This window comes from Urocampus carinirostris, chromosome 13 (assembly GCF_059441175.1).
Source record: "Urocampus carinirostris isolate Australia breed hairy pipefish chromosome 13, RoL_Ucar_1.0, whole genome shotgun sequence".
NCBI lineage: Eukaryota > Metazoa > Chordata > Actinopteri > Syngnathiformes > Syngnathidae > Urocampus > Urocampus carinirostris.
Window position 1 is genome coordinate 2,334,643 of NC_142361.1, and position 12,336 is coordinate 2,346,978.

A 12,336-nucleotide genomic window follows, 5' to 3' on the forward strand; every position below is an offset into this window, starting at 1 on the left:
AAGAGAATCGTTGTTTAATATTTCCCAGTATGCACAGCGCACTTCTTCTTCTACGCGAAAAATTGAGTCGGTGGCTGCTTACCGTAAGTTGCGAGACCTGTCGCGGCTCAATATTGATCCATATATAAGGCGCACTGGATTATAAGGCGCATAGTCAGCTTTAAAAAAAAAAACAGATTTTAGGTGCGCCTTATAGTGCGGAAAATACGGTACTCACTTCCTTCACATTTTTCTCTTTCTTAGCTTCTGTACAAACACATTTGGTCAGTTTTCCGAATTTCCCACTTTCCTGCAAAGTCAAATTTCCTGTAATAGCATCTTTCAAACACAATTTTACACTCACGGTGTTATACAAGTTCCAAGAAGCATCCCATTAGAACATTTCTTTATGTATCGATGTATTTATGTATTTAATCAAATATTTTATTATACAGTAATCCCTTATTTTTTGCGAGAGTCACGAAAAAACCTGCGAAATATAAACCTTTTATTAATTGTTTCCTCGTTTATTTGTTTATTAGATTCTTACAAACCAACCCTTTTTTGCACAAATAAGAGTGTTGTACTTTATAAAAGTGTGTTGGTTTTGTTAACCATCAAATTATATTTTAAAAACATTATCTTGCCGTTTTATTCCAAGACTATTGATTAGGGACATGTTCCAGTTTACTTTACATCGGGGATGTCAAACTCAATTGCACAAGGGGCCAAAATGCAAAACACACTTAAGGTCGGGGGCCAACCAGTATAAACATTTATTGAACACACTTAAACTTAATGTTTTTGGAACATAAATACAGTGTTAATTTTACCTGTGAAAAGTGATGGGTCCCGGGGTCTCGCATGCTCAAAAATCTATGGGTCCCAACAGAGATCTATGGGTCCCCAAAATTTAGTGTTATCGAGGTTGACATTGTAAATCGGAGACAAATATATAATATAAATCTATATATTTGTTCAGTTTTAATCATCACAGTTTATTGGTAATACAAGTCAGTTATCACTTCAAGATTTTTCAGTTCACAACAATATTGCAAATTATTCAAAATAGTATTGCTGAAATAATTATAATAATCTATATTTTCATTCAGTTTTAATCATCACACTTGATTGGTAATACAAAGCAGTTATCACTTCAGATTTTTCACTTCACAAAAATATTGTACATTACACAAAATAATATTGCTGAATTATTAGTCTATATATTCGTGCAGTTTTAATCATCACAGTTAATTGGTAATACAAAGCAAGTTATCACTTCAGATTTTCCAATTCATTTATTCTTCGTGGTTTGCTGTCCCGCCACAGTTGTAATGCCTTCTCAAGATCCAATCTATTATCATCCTCCTCATAGCGTAACCAGGAATATAATAGAGTCCATTTTGGCAGAAAAGTTCTTGCTAGGAGTATTCTTTTGTTTCTTTTCTTTCGTCAATCGTTGGCTTCAACACACGTGTTTTCCTTGCCCTCGCGATCTTCCGAAGAATTTCTCCGCCGTTTTTTCGTGCCGGAATTATTGCCGTTGTTATCACTTTCTGCATTAAGTTTTGACTTATTACTGACACTGAAGAAATTACCAATTTTGTGTTGATTTCCACCTAATACTAACTTTTTTCGGAGGCATACTTAGCCTTCACCTTCCCTCGACGACAACCACCACAACAATGACGTATTTTCGAAACAACGAGATCCCGTTTGCCAAGATTGGCGTGCAGACGAAAACTCGAACCGCGAGACCAAAACAACAATGGCGGATCTGCCTGACGAAATGTTTGGAGTGCGGTAAATCGTTGTTTAAAAAAAATGTTATCGGGTAAAAATGACAATTTTGTGTCAAAAAAGTTGTGTCCCGGGGACGCACGTTGACTTGACCCTATGCGTCCCCAGCAAAAATTATGCATCTAGGACGCAGGGACGCGGGCAAACGAGAACACTGTAAATATGAATAAAAACTGACAAGAATATTAAATTCAAACCTTAAATGACTTATACAGTATTTATTATTTTGCTCTAAATGAAAATAGCTTGTTAAATTATACAACTTAGAACTTAACTTAAACAACTTAACATTAAAATAACATTCAAATTCCTTTGCTCCAATGTCAATGTATTTATTAAAAAAAACTTAAATATCCCAAAAGATTTTGCTCTCCTTAATATATCTCCTACAAAACCTGGAAATATACATAAAACATGTATTTTTCAGAAATAACAATTCTAATCATTCCGTTTTCTTTGCTCTTATGACTCTGATTTGATCATTTGCTCTGATCGCAGCCGGATACTGTGTAGTTCTTTGCAGTATTGTGTTTTCAGCGCGGCGAAAAGGGTATAGTATATATATATATATATATATATATATATATATATATATAAATATATAGCAGGGGTCGGGAACCTTTTTGACTCAAAGAGCCATAAAAGCAAAATATGTTAATTTTATTTTGGGAAAGAGCCACACCATATATTATGAGACAAATTTACTAAATTGCTAAACCCGCGCCTGTCAGAGTTTACAAAGATATAAACTCGTTGCTGGCGGAATTATTTAGATAAAAGCACTTATTGAGTTTTGATCTCTTTGCGGATGAAGGGAGCACAGCCCAGTCGCCATCTTGCCAGGTTGCCCGAGTCGTACTGACAACATCCGGTCAGTAGGCGTGGTTTATCTAGAAGTCACACATAAACAGGAAATGGAGTCACACATGAGTGACATATTACATTACAAATAAATTAGACTGAAACGTATTACAAATAATGGAATTAGACTGAATAGAAATGGACTGATCTTTGAAACGTGACTATATGTGTGTGTGATGATTATTTGTATATTAGGAATATAAAAACAGGTTAATTTCATAGCATGGGAGTCTGAGAAATGCACAACTAAAAATAGCTAACTTTACAGCGCCCCAGACAAAAGCTTAGTCTTCAGCACATTTATTTTTGATGATTTGATAAAAATTATGAAAAGAGAATAATGCCAGAGCCCGTGTCGCAAAATCAACAAACATACCTCTTTAAACTTGTCTCTTTCTTGCGATTATTATTATAAGATCGGTTAAACTCATTTTGACCATTTTTTTCATACATATTGGTTTCAAAACCAGATGCAAGTATTTATTTTGTAAAAATGTCACAACATTCTGAGAACAGGGAGCCTGATGTGCTTACCTTTGGCGCAGACAGAGTAGGGCGAGTGATGGGAGGGAGTGCTTGAACTTTTTGCATACGTTTTTGACATGCCTGTCAATATCAGTAACGACGTAACATATTATTTAGTTATTCAGATCATTATAGTATTAATAACATGCTGACCAAATTATCAGTTTCACTCCAAATGACTAAATCCAATGTCATTTTCATCCTCTGTGTCATTGTCACGGTAAACAATCCGCTGCTTCCACCATCTATCTCTACGTCACTTACGTCACCTCCACCTTCAGCTTTTCAACTGCATATTTACCTATTTGCAGCATGTAATCTGCAGAATGTGATCATATATGTCTGTCATTTGTCAAAAGTGACCGGTTTCGTGCCCAAAAATTTCACGCAGCGGGACATTTGCTGGCACAACACGGCAAGGGGGTCGCGACGGGTGGTTAGCATGTAGCCCCACGGTGCCGAGGTCCAGGGTTCATTTCCAGGTACCGCAGCCTCTCCACGTGGAGTTTGCATGTTCTCCCAGTGCCTGTGTGGGCACTCTGGTTTCCTCCCAAAAACATGCATGTCAGGTTAGCGTGTCTGCGGCACAGTTCTGAGGTCATGGGATCAAATCTAGCTACCAGCCTTCCTGTGCGAAGTTTGCATATTCTTCCCGTGCTCGCGTGGGTTTCCTCCGAGAACTCCGGTTTCCTCCCACATTCCAAAAAAATATGTCAGGTTAATTGGCCGGTTCAAATTGTCCCTAGGTGTGAATGAGCGAGTGAGTTGTCTATCTCTGTGTGCCCTGCAACTGGCTAGTAACCAGTTTGATGTGTCCCTTGGCAACTGCCCGCAGAAAGCTGGGATGATCTCCAGCATCCCCCGCAACCCTACTGAGGAGAAGCGGCGCAGAAAACGGATGGATGGATAGCTGGATCAACACTTGCGGCAAGGTTGAAATTATCAACACAGGCCTAGAGCACCTTCTTGCGATTTAGTGTGACAATAACATGTGAAAATGTATACCCGTAATTAATGCGCTCAGAATTTCTAAGATAAGTCTCATCGAGAAGTAAAAATGCGACTGAACCTTTTTTTATATATCCGACAAAGACATGTCAGGAAGAGTTAGCAGAGCTATTCTTCTAATGTTGCTGCTTTCGTGGCTCCGCCCCTAGTCGCTTCTCCATTTAGAAGGTGTGGGTTGAGGTTCGGGAAGGGAAATGGAGAGAAAAGCGTTTGTAGGGGTAAGAGCAACAGAGCCTTCGGCAGCTGCATCTGTGACTTTATAAAAATCAGAAGAAATAAAATTAAGCTGATACAATATCCGTCAAATTCCCTAATATCGGTGTTGATAATCGGCCCGCAGATAACTGGTCAAACTCTATATTTTTAGCCATGTTAGCTAATAGTCCCTTTTTCAATTGAAAACAGAGGTTGGTGGATCAAAAATTGTGTACATGGGTTTTGTGCAGAAGAGAAGCAGCAGCAAAACCATGAGGAAATTGCCAACGAACTTGAAGCTCTGACAGGGAAGGACGAGGAAGAGAGGCGCATCGCTGAGATGGGTCGCCCCATGCTGGGAGATCACGTAAGACTGGAGGTGGTCATTGAAGAGTCCTATGAGTTCAAGGTAAGGCTGACCAACAATTTTTACTAACACACTCATTTTCATTTATCGTAATTTCCGGACAACAGTGCACATGTTCAAATTTAAGAACAAAAGTACATTTTGTATTTGTATGAGTCGCACCAGATTTAAGGTAGCTGGCTTAAGCGGTCATAAAAGAACTACCATATTTTACACATATCAAAGCAGAGATCGTAAGGATGCTTGAAATCCTTGAAAAGTTTTTTGTTGTGTTTTCAATGTCCGTAAAATGCTTGAATTTTGGGTAAAATGCTTGAAATAGCTGGAAATGGTTGCCATTGCCATGTTTCTTGGCAGTCTGACAATATCCAAAAAATGATGAAAACTTGTGAAAATTACACCGACACACAATTGCTTCTGGTGGCTTGTCATTATGGCGTTGTCACGTGAAGCGTCACCGCTCCCTACTGGTTGCACCCAAGAAGATCGTCTTATTTACAAAACCGGGTTGAAAAAGCGTCCTGAGTGTAGCAGTTTCCTGCAAGTTGTTGCTTCAAATCTTGGCCAATGGACTTGACGTTGGCAAGATACAGGGTCCACAGCGGTGGGTTCGAAGAGCTGTTAGCCGAGCCGTTAGCAGTTGGCCGTACCCGCAGCACCTCTCTTGCCTTTGCTCTTTTCGGTCCTTGCGGCTGTCTAACAAAACACAATGCACGATACAATGATATCAATGACAATAAGAACAAAATCAATTTAATTCCAAACCTGCAAAGGGGTAAACCAGCAAGGTAGTGAGGAGTTTCTTCATCTTATTTTTTTATTGACATTTCTATTTACACTGCCACAAAAAAGTGAGGCTCACAAATATTCCTTTTTTTTTGTGTATTTAAATCTCTCCTTCCAATTAAGGCTCTTTGGAATAGCATTTATGAAGGAGTGAGATAATAGTGCTGCTATCACATCTACGCATCTGTACTAATGAAGCAAGCAATGAGACTGTTTTATGCAGCCTTTTTCCCTTTTTAAAGCAGAACTGTGTTGTTAATTGTGTTGAATGGATTTTGGAAGTGGGAAATAAAGCTTTGCATACACACGGAAACACACACATGCACACTTAAAAAAACTGACCTTTTTAAGTACTCTTTCTGGTATAACAACTTGCGGCATTATTTTATTCCATTAAAAAAGTCCATTAAAAAATGTAAATAAGATTTTGGAATTCTGCACATTGAAGAAAATATAAATATGTAAAAGGACATTATGTATTATTTAGCGCCTATGAGTGGTAAAAAAAAAAACCTTCAATCATTGAAAAAAGTGCATTTTTCAAAATACCTTTAGGTAGAGAATTTTGCATGTCCTTTACATAACACAAGGTTCACTCAGAGGGACCTGACGCAATTATCTGTTATCTTGCTGCTACTGGTGCCCCCAACAAGCAAAACTCGTGTAAAAGGCAGGCCAAAATAAATGAAAATGATAATAATTGGGTTTGGTCACTATGAGTCTCTCTAATTTGTATTCTTTATTGTGCTTTGTAGACTCCTGCTGCATCCAATGTTGAGTTGGTTTTATCAGCAATATTAGTGGACCGATCACGCATTGAGCAATTATAGTAGGCCTATCCATAGTCCGGCCCTGGGGCCAGTTATGGCTCCGGATCAAAATTTGGCGGGCCCGTGGCCTCTGTCATAAAAATAATCACATATGACACACCAGTAATGTTGACCGCAGTACTACTAAATTTGTACAAAAAAAATAATCACAATTTCTCCAGATAAGGAAACCTTGTGAGAAATTTAACCAACTCCATTTCCGACTGTAAATGTTTTTTTTTTTAATTGAAATACGAAACAACCATGTCTGCCTAATTTGCTAAGAGACTGTAGCTGTTTTCGAAAAATATGATATCACGAGGCACTGCCAGACAAAACATGCTGACTAAAAAAATCTAACTGAAAATGAATGCTGTAAAAATGTTATGCCACTGGAAGCTATTTTAATGGCACAGCAACACTTTTTGCGAGACACGGCTGGTCAAATGAAAATACGACAAAGGTGAGCTAAGATCGCCATGCACTGCAGACGATTAACATAGGGCGAATTGTTTAAAGACTGTTCAAAGAATGCCAGGCTAAATATCCAGCCCTCACACATTTTCAGCTAACCAAACCTGTCCCATTCTTGGACACCCCTGAATTATTGTTATACACTACCACAAAAACTTGGAAAAACTCTCCCCCAAACTGAGTTTTTTTGGGATCATTTTAATACAGGCACACATAAAGTATAAGCAAACAATAAAGCCCCTTTTTTCTTCCTGTGCGGCCTGGCACAAAAAGACCCACGGCCCGTCTGTTGCCGACCACTGCACCACACAATACAGTGACTTCTAGTGGTCAAATATTACACACTGGCACTTTACACAACTTGCTGTCGTCCTTTTCAGAACACTGTGGACAAGCTTATAAAGAAGACCAATCTGGCTCTACTGGTGGGAACCAACAGCTGGAGGGACCAGTTCATAGAGGCCATCACAGTGAGCGCAGGTAAGGGTTCCTGTATGCTTATATATGTATGTATACATGTACTTTATACATCATGTTTTGACAACGACTCCTTTTGGGCTTTTTTTTTTATTTTGATGGGCACGCTGCCATTTGCTCCATTATATTGAAACGGCTGATGTTGGTACATATATGTAAAGGTCAGGCCATCTGTTGAGTTTCAGATGTGCCACTTTCTCAAGTGTGGTTAGAATGTTGTTGCCAGGCAACTAGGAGCGAATTCAAAGAAAATCAGCCAAGAAAACATCAAATGCAATGATTATTGAGCCTCGGTGGTACTTCTAGGGCATTTATATAGATTTGTATTCAAACACAACAAGCAAGTCATTGAGAAGATCATTAATGAATGAATTAATGAATAGATGTACTCTATTTTCCACGCTATAAGGCACACTGGGTTATAAGGTACGCAAGGTTATAAGGTGCACAAGGTTATAAGGCGCACTTCCCGTTAATTTTTCTTTGGTGATATTGTTTCTTATTTAAGGCGCACCAGACTAGAAGCAATTAAAACTACAGTAAGGGCTAGGGTTTTTCCTTTTTTTTCACATTTTAGTGAATGGACTAATGTACTACATTTGGAAAGTTTGCACAGCCCATCACTTTTACATTAGCTTTTATTTAGTATCTTTTGCAACATAAGACTAAAATGATGTGAATTTATTTAGTTAGATGGACAAATGATAAGTATTTAATTAAACTTTTAAGATAAGTTACAATGTTACCAAAAGGATTGACTTTATGTATTTGCAAATTAGATAGATAGATATTTTATTTATCCCCGCAGGGAAATTCACATTTCCAGCAGCATTCCTTCGCTGAGAACAATATAATAATGAAGCAAAAGGAATACAATATACAAATACCCAATGTGATTTGTTGTATAGAGTATTTAAATAGTGCTACATAAAATACACACTGCAAAAAAAGTACGGTAATATGCAATGTAGGGGGTGTGGTTTAGTGTGGGCCTTTACTCCGCTGGGTGGAGTTAAATAGTCTCATGGGATGAGGAAGAAAAGATCTCTTCAGTCTGTCCGTGGTACAAGATAGTGACAGCAGTCTGTCGCTGAACCTGCTCTTCTGTCTGGATATAATGCTGTGTAGTGGATGTAATGAATTGTCCATGATTGACCGCAGCTTTTTCAGTGCCCGTCTCTCAGCTACTGTTGTCAGGCTGTCGAGCTCTGTGCCCACAACAGAGCTCGCTTTCCTCGCCAGTTTATTGAGACGAGAGGCAACCTTCTTCATGACGCTGCCTCCCCAACACGCTGCTGCATGGAAGAGGGCGCTTGGCACAACTGTCTCATAGAATATTTTCAGGAGCTTTTTGCAGGTGTTAATTACAGTATTTAAATTAACCAATCTGTTAGGACCAGAACGGAAACAGGACCCACTCGTGTAACGTTTAGCACAGGTTTTATTGAAGGAACGAGGAAGGGGTGCGCCCACGATCCGGTGTTCGCTCTCGTACTCGGCTTGTGATCCGAAAACGGAAGTGGATCTCCTGTAGCAAGCGATGATGGTGTCAAGGGTGCAAAACTGGTCGGTAGCCGGGACTGGGAGAGCAAGTCGTGGTCGGGGTCAGAAACGAGTCGTAATTCGGGACGGGAGAGCAGACGTGGTCGAGATTAATACATGTCAAAGCGGGAGACAAACAGGAGCAAAAAACGGGACAGGCGTGAGTCGGGGTCAAAAAAAGGCTTGCCTTGAAAAACAGAGGTTCACAGACTGACAAAAGGGGATTTACAGGACAGGATTTAAATAGTGGGGAAGCCAATCTGTCAACAAGCTGAAGCTGGCGGCTCACGAGTAGGGCCAATTGGGCGCCATGGCAACCGTGACACAATCAGAGACACCCAAAAAGTCTTTATTCCTCTTTTTTCTCCTTTTTTCTTGTATCCTTTTCTTTTTTGATGTTTTTCTTCTTGTTTATTATTTCCATGCTTTTCACTCCTTGATTTTTTTATTATTTTTGATTATTTATTTTTTAAGTAATTTTTTTCTTTCTTCTGTTAAATTTTTGTCTTGTTTTGCTTTATATTCCCCCTTTTTAAGTCATTATTTTCACAATCTTATATCAAAAAGGATTTTATATGGATTAAAGCAACACAAACTATCTGAACATCCTTTTGGGACCCAAAATAGCCGTCTCTTTTTGGTGAGCCAAGCTGAAAGAGCCGAATCTCTAAAAAGAGATGGATACTTGCATGGCAACATTGACATAGTCACGTTGGTAAGTAAGGTCCCGAAGTCTTACTGTGCAGGCAATAATTCAAGTAAACCACACTTGTCTCTTCATATTTCAATGTCTTGGTGATAAATAAGAATAAAATCATAATAGTAACAATAATAATTCATCCATTATCTGGACTGCTTATCCTCAGTAAGGCGGCGGGGTTGCTGGAGCCAATCTTCGGGCACTGGGCAGGGGACACCCCGAACTGTTTGCCAGCCAGTCGCAGGGCACACGGACATACAACTCACTCGCTCATTCACACCTAGGAACAATTTGGACCCACCAATTAACCTCACATGCATGTTTTTGGAATGTGGGAGGAAACCAGAGTGCCCGGAGGAAACCCACACAAGCACGGGGAGAACATGCAAACTCCGCATAGGAAGTCTGGCAGCTGGATTTGATCCCATGATCTCAGAACAGTTCCGCGAATGCACTAACCACTCAGCCGCTGTGCCGCCCAATAATAATAGTAATAATAATAATAATAATAATAATAATCATGGGGTCGCATGCGATCTTGAGTTTTTGCGCCAGGGATAGAGGGATTAGATAGGTGGAAGGGGAAATGAAGGAAGTTCAAAGGCAAGGAAGTTCACTGCAAGCCTCTCTCTTTGCCCCTACCACCTCTCTAGTCCCCCTCTCCCTGGCGCAAGAACTCAAGATCACATGCGAGCATACCTTTGTTTACTCAATTTCGTCCTGACATTAACTTCAAAATGTCACGTTTAATACACATCGCAGAGGGAGCTTGCGTTGTTTTTACCCGCATGCACAGTATGGGCAAAATTCTTTGTGAATTAATCTTGCAATTTCGAGCCCTGATTTTTTTGCACTGGATATATTAGATCATGCCCAGAGAAGGTCTGCACCGTGCGCAAAGCATAGAAGGAACATTGATCACAAGCAATGACAACAATCTACAAAACTGGACAGGTGCCAGGAAAATGGTTAGGGTTGCTAGTAGGGATGTCCTGATAATGTGACTTTCAGCTGTTTTGTGTTGGTTTAAGATGATCAGACAAAAACCCATTTTAAGGTTCACAAACCTAAAAATGAAACATGCATACCATATTTTTCGGACTTAAAGTCTCTCTGGAGTAAAAGTCATACCAGCCAAAAAGTGCATATTCAACCTTTGGGTGCATAAGTGGGGTCAAAAATGATCGTCGGTTGTTATTTAAAAACTAAAAAAAGTTGTACTATTGTCATTCTCGGTATTCCCCAAAAGGCATGTTTATGACATGATGCCATTAGTATTGTTATTTTTTTCCCCAACTATTTTTCAAACCCACTCATGGACGTGTGTATATACTGGTAGGTGTTGCATCCAAGGGTTAAGAAGGAAAAACATATATAAGTCCAGTCTTTCTCATACAATTTTGTGAGACCCCGACAGGTTTACAGTCTAGGGCAGGGGATTTAAACACGCAGTCCAGGATGGTTTGACACCCCTACCTGGCCTGGAGAAAACATTTTTTACTAAAGTAGTCTGTATTTGTAAACAGGAATCATGGGGCTAAACAGACAGCTAGCAACAAGCAACGTCCATCGATTCAGATGCTTCTCAGCGGATTTTTTCTTTCATTTGTTGGCATTATTGCGTATTTTGGAGTGTGTAAATATTTTACACGGTTGGAATTACTACACTCACGAATGTAAGAGGACCATAGTTGTGTATTATTATTGAATGTGAGGGCTGCAAGACGACTTTGGTGAATTGTTACTGGGATACTTTCCCAGTATCTTGTTTTAGACTGATCTTGATGTTTTTGTGATGAGTCTGTTTTTAAATTTAATTCAATTCAAAATGTTTATTGTCATATGCACACTAAAGAACCACGATTCCCTGCACAATGAACTTCGTACTTTGCTGTACACACAGTTGCTCCACTTACTCCTTCCACTTCTACGTTGCGGTCAAGGTTGAAATTATCACCACAGGCCTAAAGTGCCCTCCTGCTGTTTTGTGTGGAAATAACATGTGTAATGATGTACCGGTAATAAAAAATAAAAACTTGATATAATAATGTGTTAATATATTCACATATGAATCTCACTGGAGTATAAGTCGCACCCCAGGCCCAGCTATGAAAAAATATGGTGGTATATTATCATGTTGGAGTGTGTGTTATCAGCTGATATTTATTTCTTGTCGGGTAAATAATCTTTTTGATGCACTCATAGCAAATTTCTTGGTCAATAAATTATTTTTAAAAATCTATCAATTAATTGGAATAGACTAATTTAATACTTCTATAAAGATTGGCTCATGGTTATTTTGGATAAATTTAAAGTTAAGTAGACGCTCACAATAAGGAGAGAAGACATTGATCAATTTTGAACTTGCAAGGAGAACAAAGCCACAAATTCAGATGAAAGATTCCAACCTGTTCAAACTGCCCTTCTCTAAACCCCTTTTTTTGTATTAAATCCCCAAGGTTACAAAAGCAGATTCGCCTTAAATGGTGTGGGAATCAAGGAACAGCAACATGATTGGCTGAGAGTAACAATAATAGTCAAAATAACAAAATGTCATATTTTACAATCTCCTTTGCAGGTGTTGAATATTGAAAACAGAATTAACTTATCAGGTCACTACTACAGTTTTTTGAAAGTTTTATCAGATGGGGAGGAAAAATCTTGTTATCAATATCATTCAGCAAATGACAGTCTGAAGACCTCATTGCATGACTGGCTTCACAGGGGAGCATTTGAAGAACTTCCTGTGCGGGTTTTTTCCACTCAGCTGTTGCTGTCCCAATGTAAGCTCGATTGGGAATGTGAGCATCACG

General features: G+C 39.0%; 1 protein-coding gene across 2 annotated transcripts in view; it reads left to right on the plus strand.

Annotated features, from left to right (window-relative positions):
- slc8a1b (solute carrier family 8 member 1b) overlaps window positions 1-12,336 on the plus strand; it is a 213,727-nt gene that overhangs the window by 175,184 nt on the left and 26,207 nt on the right. For both annotated transcript variants that reach the window (XM_088351428.1, XM_088351429.1), the window contains exons 6-7: window positions 4,620-4,777; window positions 7,185-7,284. In XM_088351428.1, coding sequence (XP_088207554.1) covers window positions 4,620-4,777; window positions 7,185-7,284 — 258 coding nt within the window. The remainder of the gene's footprint in view (window positions 1-4,619; window positions 4,778-7,184; window positions 7,285-12,336) is intronic.